Genomic DNA, 12,183 nt, shown 5'->3' on the forward strand with positions numbered 1-12,183 from the left:
TCCCGGCCGCCCCGCACCAAGATGGCGCCGCCGGCACCTCGCCCTGAGGGGCGGCCGCGCGACGGCCCTCGCCCCGCCCCGAGGGGGGCTCCGCGCGCCTGTGTGCGTCATCTCCCAGCGCCGGAAGCGCCGCGATGCGGGGCCGTCTGCTGCGCGCCTGGCGTGAGGGGGTGAAGGCGGCGCGCGGGGCGGCGGGGCGGGTGGGGACGCCGCCATGGCGGGTGCTCTTCTTCGGCACCGACCGCTTCGCCGTCGCCGCCCTGCGAGCCCTGGAGGCGGCCAGGTACCGCCTGCCGGCGGGGGGTGTGGTGGGCCGAGGGGGATGGGTACTGATGGACGGGGAGGGCAGGAGCTGTGGAGGGAGGAGCTGGGGATGGGGAGGGAGTGCTGGGCACCGAGGGATGGGAGATGGGGGCCGGTGGTGGGGTTCAGGGGCCCCTGGGGGATGAGCTGGGGTCGGGGGGGCAGGGACGGTGGGTTGGGCAGAGGTTGGTAGGGAAGCGGCGGGGGGAAGGGACCTTAGGGTGGGACAGGGACCATGGCGTCACGAGGGGGTCGATGGAGGGAAATCATGGGGGGGTCAGGACTTGGAGGGGGGGCAGGGACCGTGGGGCTGAGTGAGGGGGGGCTGGGACTGAAAGGAGGAAGCCGGGGGTGGTGAGGGTCTTGGGGGGTGGCAGGGTGGGGAGGCTGGGTCAGTGGAGGGAGGCTGGGGACCGAGTAGGGGACAGGAGTTGGAGAGGAAGGTGCTGTGGAAGGGCACAGGGGCACAGCGAGGGGCGGAGGTGACCTGGCCTTTGCCTCTCCCTTGCTCTGCTGCCATGAAGCCTTCAGTGCTTTGTCCACCCCAGGGAGCCCAGCAGGGACTCACTCGTGTCCAGGCTGGAAGTGGTGACCCTGCCCTCCCGCCTGCCTGGGAACCTGCCTGTGAGGAGCTGTGCCCAGGAGCTCCAGCTGCCTGTTCATGAGTGGCCACACACGGGACCTGTGGGGCAGTTTGATGTGGGTGTGGTGGCATCATTCGGACATCTCCTAAGCGAGGACCTTATTCTGCAGTTCCCGTAGTAAGTGAGTTGACAGGACATCTATTGCTGTTTTGTTAGCAAAGCTAGACTCTGTTTTTGAGTCGGCACCTGCGGCTTGTGGCAGGTGAGGTCAAATTCTTCCCTGGGTTCATCTGCTTAACCTGAGCCTTACCTCTGTCGTTGTGAGGTTCGCTGTTGTTCTTTAACACGTTGATGTAGATCTATCCAAATGTCCAGCACGATGTGTTTACCTTTATTCCTCTCATCTCCCTTTCTGTGTTCACTGAGAAACTTCCTTTAATTTTCCTTTTCCTTTAATTTTCCTTTAAATGTATATTTAAACCAGTAACACTTCAGAAGGTCCGAGGAGTTAACTCTTAAAGTAGTTTCAATGTAATAAATGTTGCAGATCCATTTACATATGGGTTCAGCTTCAGGTGCTGTTCCTATTCTAACTCTAAAATATTTCAATTCAGTGGTGTGCTGAACGTCCATCCCAGCTGTCTCCCACGGTGGCGTGGTCCTGCACCAATAGTCCACACAGTGCTTCATGGTGATAAAGTGACTGGGGTGACAATTATGGAAATAAGACCAAAAAGGTATGTTACATGTGCTTCCCAAAACAACTCACTGCTTCTGTTGCCTCTCAGGACTTTAAATCATCACCACTTAAGTCATCATTTAAATCATTCTGTGAAATCACTATTTTTTTTAAATGTGTGTCTGTGTTTAATATTAAAATTTGAAACACTTAGACACTTTCATCTGACCATGTGAGACTTGCCTCAAATACAGTATTTTAGTGAGTGCGTAATTTGCACTCTAGACTGTAGGCCTGTTCTCTAATTCTTAGCATTATTACAGGGAGCAGGCAGAGAACAAACAGTCACACAGCTAGATGGATAGGCTTGGTATGACACGAGGGAAAAGATCTGGTTTTCAGACTTCAGAGTCACCTATAACCTCCTGTAAGTGAAACAGAGGACAAGCAATTGCCTGTCTAGGGATGAGAGAGAGATTATATGTTTTAGTTTCAGCCCAAACTCTGGCTTAAAAGGCTTGTGAAAACAAGTTATCATAGTTATCGTTTCTTTCTTAAATGCTTGTCTGATAATAGATCTCAGGAAAGGGCGAAACAAATTTCTTCTGAATACTTCAGGTTGTTTCTTCTGAGATACTATGTTTCTGAACTGTAAATTGTGCATTCGTAACAATCTCAGCTTGCTGAGGTGAATCTTACTTGCTAAGATACATCTGATATTCTTTTCCCTGTGTTGTCTTGTGAACCAAACATTATTTGATAATGTGTGAAAAGTGAAGTTTTTCGGGGAAAAAAGGGTAATTAGTAACTGAGTGAATGTATTGAATGTAGACTTTTGAACTGCTAATTGAGTTTTAGTTTCTCCAGTAAGCTTGCATGTTTTCTGCTTTGTAGGTTTGATGTAGGTCCAATTATTAAGCAAGAAGAGTTTGCTGTTCCTCCCGGCTGTACTGCAAAGGAGCTGGAAGTGATGTTAGCAAAGATGGGTGCAAACATGGTAAAGTCACGCAAGCTAGTGTCACTTCTGATTGGTATCTTGCTTTTAACGTGTAAACAGAGTTCCATTTAGTCGTGTTCTGAGTTGACTGCAACTGTTAAGAGGAGCATGATCTGAAACTTAGTGTTTGCGAGCACTTTGCCTTGCTGAGAGGAAAGCTGAGCGGTGTGAGATAAGCTGTCAGTGCTGGTCCTGTGTGGTGCCGTTCTGTTTCTGTTCAGTAAAGAACTCAAGTGCTTTGTATGGAAACAGTGCAGTTGCTTCTTTCATTGAAGTGAATATCTGCTTTTTCGTCTTAATAATCAGCTTTCCATCTTGTTGTAGGATTAATATCAGAGAGGAGATCATCCTTAAATAACACTTGGGGTTTTTTAATTGTAATTCAGTGGGAAGGATGCCTTTAGTGTGCTTGTGTGTATGACACAAGTCTTCTGAATATAGTGAATTTTCTAGAAGCTCACGAGAAAGTTTCACTGGTGAAAAATTATATGCTGTATTTGTATATCTTGCATTTACTGTTAATAAATATACTCTACTTAGCTTTGTTAATATTCTGTACAAAATTTAATTTTGCAGCTGATATCAGTTTTGAAAAACTTGCCTGAAAGTTTAAAAAATAAGAAAGAGCAACCAAAAGAAGGAGTAACATTTGGTAGGTACACATATTTAATGCATCTTGTTTGTTTGTTTGTTTGTTTGTTTCTTTTATCAGTTGGAAAACTAATTTTCTTCCTACTGTGCTGGGTTATATTTTTTTAGATACCTTTATCAATATGTCTCTTCACTGCCTTCTCTGGCTTAAAAAAGTCATACAGAGGGGAAAAATGCTTAGGAATTCTTTGGACTTACTACATTAATGTTTTTTTCCAGTTGCCAGTACAGTATCAAAATCACTAGCAATGTCACAAAATCTGAGCCAGTTTGTTATTCTTGGTGGTTGGAACACTAACAAAAACGTTACAGCTGTGCTTGTAAATGTATGTTACCAGTTTTCAGTGCAATGGGTGAATAAGAGGACAGCTGAGAATAAAATACAAATAAGCCAATTTGAGGTTTCTACAAAATCTTTTCTCCAGTTGTTGTCTAAGGTACATATGGTTAGATGATAAACCTGCCATTGGTCAGGATACAATCTGTTTTAAAATAGTTTAAAATAAGATAAAATACTACACCTATTTGTTTGTAAAAAGATGCAAAACAAAATATGAACTCCTGTAATTTCTCTTTTTCCCCCTAGCTCCTAAAATATCTATAGCTAAGAGTTGTATAAAATGGGAGGAGCAAACGGCTGCACAAATAATTCAACTGCATCGTGCAATAGGAAGTATGGTAAAACAGTGGATTTTTTTTTAACCTTTTTCTGTCCTGTAGCATGTCCGAGTTTGGTGTAGATATTTTAACTACTGACTAAAACTCAAGTTTAGTTATTTTAGCCTCTAAAACCTAGCATGTGTCTTTAAAATTCCAGCGTAGTTTAGTGTTAGAGACGGAATTAGAGCGGAGGAGAGAATTTTCTTGAATTTGATCCCAAGTGTGAAATCAGCTCAATAGTTTTGTTTCCTTAGCTCTGAGATTTCCCCTGATGCATTTGAGAGGGTTTCGGAACACTATGTCGACATCTTTGCATGACAGTAAAAGTGCAACTGAACAGCTACTATAGCTAGTTCCTTAACTCATTACTGCATATGCTAATGGTTTGCTTGTCAATGAGATGAAGAAGAACAAGGAAAACTAGATATAGTGAAGAAAGTCTCTTATCTGGACATATACCTAAATTTTTGCCCTAATGTTATTATCACAGGTATCTTGCATAAGAAAAAAACCTAGACAGTTGCCTGGAAGTTGTGAAAATATTCTCAATGTGTCATCTGCTTCTGTTTCCAGTTTCCTTTACAGACGCTCTGGAAGCGTAGTACTGTTAAACTTCTGGATTTTGTGGAAGTGGATAGTATCCCTGGTTTTGCTGGTATTTACTTTTAAATTAATCTGTTAAGTTAAATTTTCCTGTCTTTTCAAACATTGACTTGAAGATAGTAACCAATTGTACTAAACAATAGCTTTAAGTACTGCTGTCTGAAACTCCAGTGGAACTAAGTCAGTCTCGTATATACTCAGAGTGCAATAAGTTTCTGTGCCCACAGATGAGCATAAGATAGGTTTTAAGGGCATTCCTGGTTTGTGATGATGTTGAGCGAGCATAGGTATAGTCCTGTGAATCCTGAGACTGGAGGATTTTAATGCTCTAATTAGTTAGGAGACCCTCTTCTAATGCCATTGTCTGGGGATCTCTCACGAGGAAAGCTGTCCCTGTGTACCATCGCTTAAACCGTTTGTCTGTAGTAGCCTGTGCGTCTGAGAGCCTTGTGGGCCGAGCGGTGTGCCAAAGCACACAGGGCTTAATGCCTGTTTATGGAGGAGACGGGGAGGAGCGCCAGAGTGTGACTGTTCTGATTCTACCCTGCTGATTTGAGTATAACAAAACACAGAATACAATAAAATATTTTTGAGCAAAATAGTGACTCAAGATTATTATCATACTTCAAAGGGACATAAGCGTTTCAAACTTTTTTGTACTTGTTGGCATAAAACTGCAAGACAATCTTGCTTTGCTTTTAGATCAAATACTAAATGACTGTGGAGCTGTTCCTGGTTCGCTCCTATACCATAAAGAATCCCAAACGCTGATAGCTTGTTGCAAGGTAGGTTTTTCCCATTTGTTTTATATTCACTGCCCTAAAGACGAGGTTTTTTGTATTTGTGTGTTACATAACTTTTGTCTTAATTATCCATCATTATTCACTGAACTAGTTTAGATTAGCATCCATCTTTTTATTTGATACCTTGAAGAACTTTTAATTTCCACTAACAAGCTTTTCACTTGCAAGTGAGAATTTGAATTGTAATGTAAACATGATGACATTAAATTAAATGTGTTCTGTAAGCAAGCCTAGTGACAGCTAAAGATCATAATTTTAAAACATGGAAGAAGCTTATTGCCAATTTTTTGTTTTTATTTTTAGGAAGGCTGGGTTGGAATTAAAACAGTCATATTAAAGAAGAAGCTTACAGCAGTTGACTTCTACAATGGATATATGCATTCTTGGTTCCAGCAGAACTCAAGAACAGTTCATCAGGAATGCAGATTTGAAACTCTCAAACTTAGCACGACAAAAAAGACTGTGAAAGAGAGGGAAATATTAGCACAGGATGTAAAACAATAGATGTATTTTAAAATGTGGGAGAAGATATCTGTAAGTTCATAGTAATATAAAATATTTCAATGCCCACCTATAGCATTCAACTTAGTTAAGGGCTTTCCTCCCATAGTGTTTGATCTTGCTGTCATCTGCATGTTTTCATTGTGGATTCCTGATGATACTCATTTCTCTTTCCCCATCAAGGAAGAGAATCCCTGTGAATGCTGAAAATAGTGAATAAATTCCTGTTTCCACTGTAGGGTAATAAATTTATTTTTATACAATGTTCTCAATTTATTTTTGAGGACTCTCGGTATAACTTTCTTCAAGCACAAGTTGTACACAGTTACTTTAATGTGGAAATGTTAAAAAAACCCTGCTTCTCTGTAATTCATATGTGGCTTCACAAAAGCAAGATTCTAAGGACAGAAGCCTGTTTCATTTCCAAATAATTTATGTCAGATATCTTCTCATCTTCGATAGGATGTCTAGCAAAAGAGTATCCACGCAGTGTTTTTCTTACAGCTTTGCAATACTTACCCGTGGAAATTAACGGATGGGATTTGTCTAGGGTATCTGCTCTACCTCAGAGTTTAATGCTCACTGAGACTCCCGGATTGTCTAGTTTGATTTTCTTGCAGACCCTTAAACTGCCTTTGTATCCCCACGTTGAGATTAATAACTCATGCCTTAGCTGGCACCATCTGGAGAATCTTTTCCTGTCTGTGATAGTTGACTCTTAAGGAAACTACTCTTAACACAAAAGTTTCCCTTACTTCTGACTGGAATTTGATGCAGCATCTTGATATAATACCGTCCCTGGAGCTGCGTGCAGTTGGTCATATGCCTTTTTTGGGGTTGTTTGCCAGGTGAGGTTTTCTGAGCAGTCTGATGTTCTGTGAGATCAACCTTTCTTTTTTTGTTTTCTGTTCTTGGTTATTTAATTATTTCTTTTACCAACAGTAATGTTGCTTGACAAGCAACATTGTGGTGCTTGATGAATATACTGGATAATTTCAAGCTTTGTGTTGATCTTGCAGAATTCCTCCATATTGCACTACTAGGTATTTCAATTAATTGGATAAAGAACTGGCTAATATGCTTTAACAATATTACATATTGTTGACCCCTTTAGTTGTAATATCCTGTTACTACAAGTTGAATCCACATCAGAGCTCAGCTGTATCTGCGTTTAAATCGTTTCTATTCTTAATCCCTCTGAACAACTTTGCAGTTGACGCTAAGGAGGGGGGGAAATCTTGTCACATGAAATGTTACAGTCATTCTTGATTCATGGGAAGTTAAATGAAATTTTATCCCCCCCCCCCCCCCCCCCCCCCTTAATCCAACAGTCCTTGCCAACTGCTTAACTACATGTGTCTTCCTGCATATTCTCAATGTATAGTCTTAGTCTACTGGCACTTCCACCGTGCTGGAATTCAGTTTCAGTAAGTCTCAGATTTAGAAAAGGAATAAATGGAATATTCCTATTTATTGTAATCTGAGATCTCATCCAGTTCTCTTAGGACCATCATGTTTATTTGGGCCGTTGACTCTGAAAAGGCTGTAAATAGTAGGTTGACTATTTAATGTCATCCATGAATGCCAGCTGATTGTTTTTAGTCACCTGCTTGTGATGTGAGCACATCATTTTGTTTCCTTTTAAATTCAGAAAAAGCATATACACTGTGTATATTTGCTTTTCAATACAAGTGGCTTGTTTTAATCTCATTGATTCTGTTTCTAATCTATAAACTTGTCATTCACCTTGTTCAGCAGAAATTTTTCTTTGTCTTTAGCTTTTGTGATTCATTTCTTACCTTTCCTATTTAGTCATGTTGATTATCATCTCTTCCTTCTCCTTTTTGTTTTCATATCCTAGTATGTATCCTACTTAATTAATATTTGTGTGACATCCATCCAGAAAGTTCATGTCCTACTGTCATACTTTCTCTCTGATGAGAGAGTTTTTTACTGGGTGAGGAGTTGTTAATCCAAGCTTTTCCTCAACCTGCCTTTGGTTAGTGGCACGTATAAGAAGGAGCATTTCATGTGAAGAACCCCCAAATTGATGACTCTTACTTTCTTGTCTTAGAAGTAATGTAGCACTGTGAGGGTAACAGCGAAGCAAAGACCGCCCAGATCTTAGGAGCTGCTCTAGTGTTATTTGCTCAATTTATTCTTGCTTTTTCTGAATACCACTGAAGTAAAAGCAGAGCCACTGGAGCTATTCAGGCTTGGGGAGGCCCTGATGCGTTAGCTTCATATTTACAGCATTATCACTGAAATTTTAGAAGCCTCAAAAGGAGAAAAAAAACCAAAACCAATTGCAGGAGTTGTGTAGGGTTGGTGTTACAGTGGTTCCGTTTTGCTCCTGCTCATCCCTTCCACATGTCCTTTTGGCTCTTCAGACTTTTCAGTGCATTCATGTCTTTTCAAGCGCTCATGTCTGGAACTTAAAGCTCAAGGCAGGTGTTGAATTCATGAGACATATCAAAGTGACAGGAGCTTGACATGCTTGAGTGTGACTCACTGAATGAAAGAAAGTAAAAAATCTAGAAAAATGTGTTCTATAACATGGATTAAACTGTTTCTGAAGACGGATCTGTTGAAGCAGATGCTGTGGTATTTTTCTTTCATTGTCATTGGTCCAACAATTAATCTGCCTCTGACAGGTTTTCCAGAACACATGATTCTCCAAGAAATCCAAGCCTGTGAATCAGCTCAAAAGCTGGAAACAACAGTAAGGTGGAAGTCAGGCTCCAGTGGAGAATTCCTCTTGTCTTTGACTACAGACTCAAGGGTGCAATTTGTGCTGCAGATATTATAAACCCGGCAAGTTTATTTCTAAGCAAATGATATATTTCAGTGCTTTGCTCCCTCCTACCTACTACTTGCAAGTAAAGGTTGTGAAGTCATTTTGCTTTTACTCTGTTCAGATCAGTCTACGAAAGGTTGGTTACCACCTTATGCCACTAGAAGGGATGGGTGAGTGGGGTTTTTGTGGGGAAAGTGGGTGGGTTTGGGGGGTTTCTGGGGTTTGTAACATCACTGATCTCAGTTTTATGGCTGCTTGCCTTGTGTTTTCCCAGCTGGAGCTTCTGGGAATCGGTTATTTTTGAAGAACACTCATAGGCATCATTGGAATTCAAATATTCAATGTTTGCTGAGGATAAGAGCATTTTTTCTAAAACGTGTTCTCCATAGACGGTGAGGTTTTTTGACACTAATGAGCTGTATGGTAGGAGTCTGGCCTCAGGCATGGATTGTATCAGAAGTTGAATTAGTAGAGAAATGAGCATACAAAAAAAGCCAAAAAACACCACCACAGTTTATAGATAATTTTAAGCACAAACGATAAAGAATTTTGCACTTATGAGAAGTGAAGTATTTTAGTTATCTGATAGCATGGGTGGACCCGACTTTTCTGATGTACCAGGTCCCCAGGCACTGGAAAATGAATTTTGGTTCATTATGACCTGAGCAAAATGAACGATGAGCTGTGACTCCCCTGGAAACAATACAGTATCAAAAGTTCAGGCAATTTAGGGTTAAAAGTTTTTAGCTGACCAAACTGTTAAATCAGCTGCTTTGTTCCTAGGAATGCCTTGAGGAAAATTGCTTGCAAGTTCTTTAACTCCTTTGCTTTTTTGGAATCTGCTCTGGCATCATAGAATTGATAGGAAAGAACCACCATGTTTCTGTCCTTTGCACCTCCAAAATGACACGGAGCAAAGCAGTGTTATTGCGGGGTGGCATTAGTGCTGCTAGCTGGAATATCAACTTGCAGCCAGCAGCCTCTGTATTAGATGTTCGCATCGCAGAGAACCTGTAGGGCAATTTGTACATCTCTCGCTGACGGTTTTAGATTGCGCCTTGTGTGAGACCTGTTGCTGTTAGTCATTGCTGGCAGGCGGTAATTTCAGTTCTAACTAAAGCATAAAGCAACAGCGAAGAGTTTCCCTGCGTCTTTGGGGGAGTTTGAGGTGGCATATGCTCAGAAACCCAGTAGATGGTGCTCGCTGCATCTCTTTTAGGGGAAAACCAAGGTCAGCTGGACAGAAGATCGTGAAAATCTGGTACAGAACATCTTCAGTTAGGTGTTTAATACCAAATAATGTCTAAACCATATTGTAGCCAGGATGCCTATACTTGTAACTTAAACTTTTGATCTGTGCAGGGTTTGCTTTAAGGCTTCTCAGAATTGCTTTCTGTGCAAGAGGTTATCGAAGATTAGGCAATTCTTTGTTGCTTAACAGTTAATGTCCTAGCTCTGAATAGGCACAACTTTACCGCAGTCGTTTTATGGAGGAAAAGAGGGTAAGATTAATTTATTTTTTCATGGAGAAAATCTTTGGCATGCTATTTTTAACATGGTAGAGAGGCTTTAAAGGGAATTGGTGTTCCCCAGGCAGCTGTTAGCCAAAATGTCTCTCTGGAAACTTTGCTTTCACCTAGCTCTGTAGGGATTTAACTTGGTAGGTAATGAAAATCTGATTATTTTTGCAGAACAGAAAAAACAAAAATGGGGCATTCACTGATGAGGTGTGGAATAGCATGTCAGGGTTGACTCTGGAACATAGACATGGTGATTCAATCCCCAGTACCACTGCTGAGGTCAAGTACAGCCACCCTAGCAATTGGAAAGTGATCCTAGCAAAATAAAACAGCTGTCCTCCTCTTGGACAAGAGAGGGAAAGTAGCAGAGGTATTCATAGACCCAGCATCTGCTACGGCTCAGTTTTAAGATCACTGAAGCCAAATTACTGGAAGAACTGCAAAACGTTTGGGCAGCAGAAGGGCTCTGGTGTTGGAAGGGGATGATTTCATCTTGGATTTCAAATAAATGTTCGAGGCAGTGATATCTCCTAGGATGCTGGTGACTCGCAATTAGATGCATCTGTTTCATGATCTGAAACCTTACTACTCCCCCTGCTTCCTAGGAAACCTCTTTATTCCTGTTTTCTGCTGAATAAATTACAAATAAACAAGAAGTGTAAGTGACTAATCACAGGACTACTCGAGTCTTTTTAAGAGTTGATTGCAAAATCCCTGAATAATTTGAAGGTTGAGACTAGACAAGAATATCTCTCCTTTTGTTTATCCTAACTGCTGACGGCCTGATAGCTTTTGGGAAGCAATATTTTCCCTTTCTTAAAAACCGGAGGAGGGATAGGTCACCAGATTTATCTGAGGGTTGGAAACTAAGTGACCTGAATGGAAGATGCTTTGCCATTAGCCGCAAACCTGCCGATGTTTCGGAGCCAGGTCTCCTGCTTCTCCTTCTTCTCAAGGTTGGTGGTCCGAAGGCTAAGGCGGAGGGAGGAGCTGAGCCGCAGCCTTCCTGCATTCCTCCAGCTGATGCTCTCCTTTGATATGTGGGAGGGTGGGTTAGGTTCCAGGTTGCAGAAAGGACACTGCCGTACACTGGCCATAAACACGAGCTGGAGAAGTCAGAGCTGACATGGAACTATAGCATAAAACTCGTGTGAGCGGTGGTTGCCAGGACCTGCTGTAGCTTTTCTCCTACATAAACTTTCTTAATGCATTTGGCACGGTGGCTCATCAGTAATGAAGTGTTAGCACTGAGTGGCGGTTGTTGGGTCGAGGTTCTTTTCTGTTGACAGTGCTTAAGCACCCGTGTTTGAAACCTCTCTGTCTTGCTCTGTATCCAACGTACTCTGCCAGCAGCCTCCTCTGAGAGCTCAGGGACTCGGTGAGCGCAGAGATTAGTTTGTTCCTCCAAGTCGGAGTTAAGCTCCAGTGGGGGACAGTTTGGGGAAACTTGGAGAGCGTCTTGCTGTTTCAGGCCGTAGGGCTGTGACCATTTCATGTCTGTTAAACAGACATTTCTCCCCAAAAGGAAGAGCCCTCTACTCTGCTGTGTTTGGCTCTGGCAAGCTCACACGCAGCACAGGGACGAGATCCCCAGCCTGCTTTCATCCATGTATCTCCTGGGTCGGTCTGTAGAAGTCATTTGTGTTACTTCACCCTCGAAGTGATGAAACTAAGTTCGGGATTTGGCTGCCTGTCTGCAGCAGAGGAGGGGAGCGGAGGGAAGAGACATTTCTCTGCGAGTCTGCAGCGCAAGCCAAGCGCTCTGTGGGAAGGTCCGAGCTAATGCTCCCCGCTGGCTGCCTTGGCCCCGGCTCATGCCAAGCCCTCGCAGCAGACGAGACACAAAAGAAAACACACAGAGTCTGAATTCATTGGTATGAAGAGGATGTGCCAGAGTATTCCACAGCTCTTCCTTTTCTGCTTCTCTCTGCTAACTGTCAATTTACATAAAAACATGGATTATTAAGGTGGGTGTTTTTACCTTTTGAAGCATAATTCAGGCTGCACCGGCACTCAGTCCTGCCCGGCTCTGTGTTTAATGCCTGGGATGCCCCATGTCAGACCTGAGAACCTGTTCTGAAGCTT

The 12,183-nt window shown here is 42.6% G+C and overlaps 1 protein-coding gene across 1 annotated transcript; it reads left to right on the forward strand.

Annotated features, from left to right (window-relative positions):
- Nucleotides 1-20: 20 nt before the first annotated feature.
- MTFMT (mitochondrial methionyl-tRNA formyltransferase) lies at nucleotides 21-6,014 on the forward strand. The gene is given in 10 exon segments (XM_075506353.1): nucleotides 21-136; nucleotides 139-283; nucleotides 852-1,064; nucleotides 1,502-1,624; nucleotides 2,461-2,563; nucleotides 3,140-3,215; nucleotides 3,801-3,892; nucleotides 4,448-4,529; nucleotides 5,180-5,262; nucleotides 5,584-6,014. Coding segments are annotated over 10 exon segments (1,233 nt in total). The 5' UTR covers nucleotide 21; the 3' UTR covers nucleotides 5,785-6,014.
- Nucleotides 6,015-12,183: the final 6,169 nt, after the last annotated feature.

This window comes from Mycteria americana, chromosome 6, assembly GCF_035582795.1.
Source record: "Mycteria americana isolate JAX WOST 10 ecotype Jacksonville Zoo and Gardens chromosome 6, USCA_MyAme_1.0, whole genome shotgun sequence".
NCBI classification, from domain to species: domain Eukaryota; kingdom Metazoa; phylum Chordata; class Aves; order Ciconiiformes; family Ciconiidae; genus Mycteria; species Mycteria americana.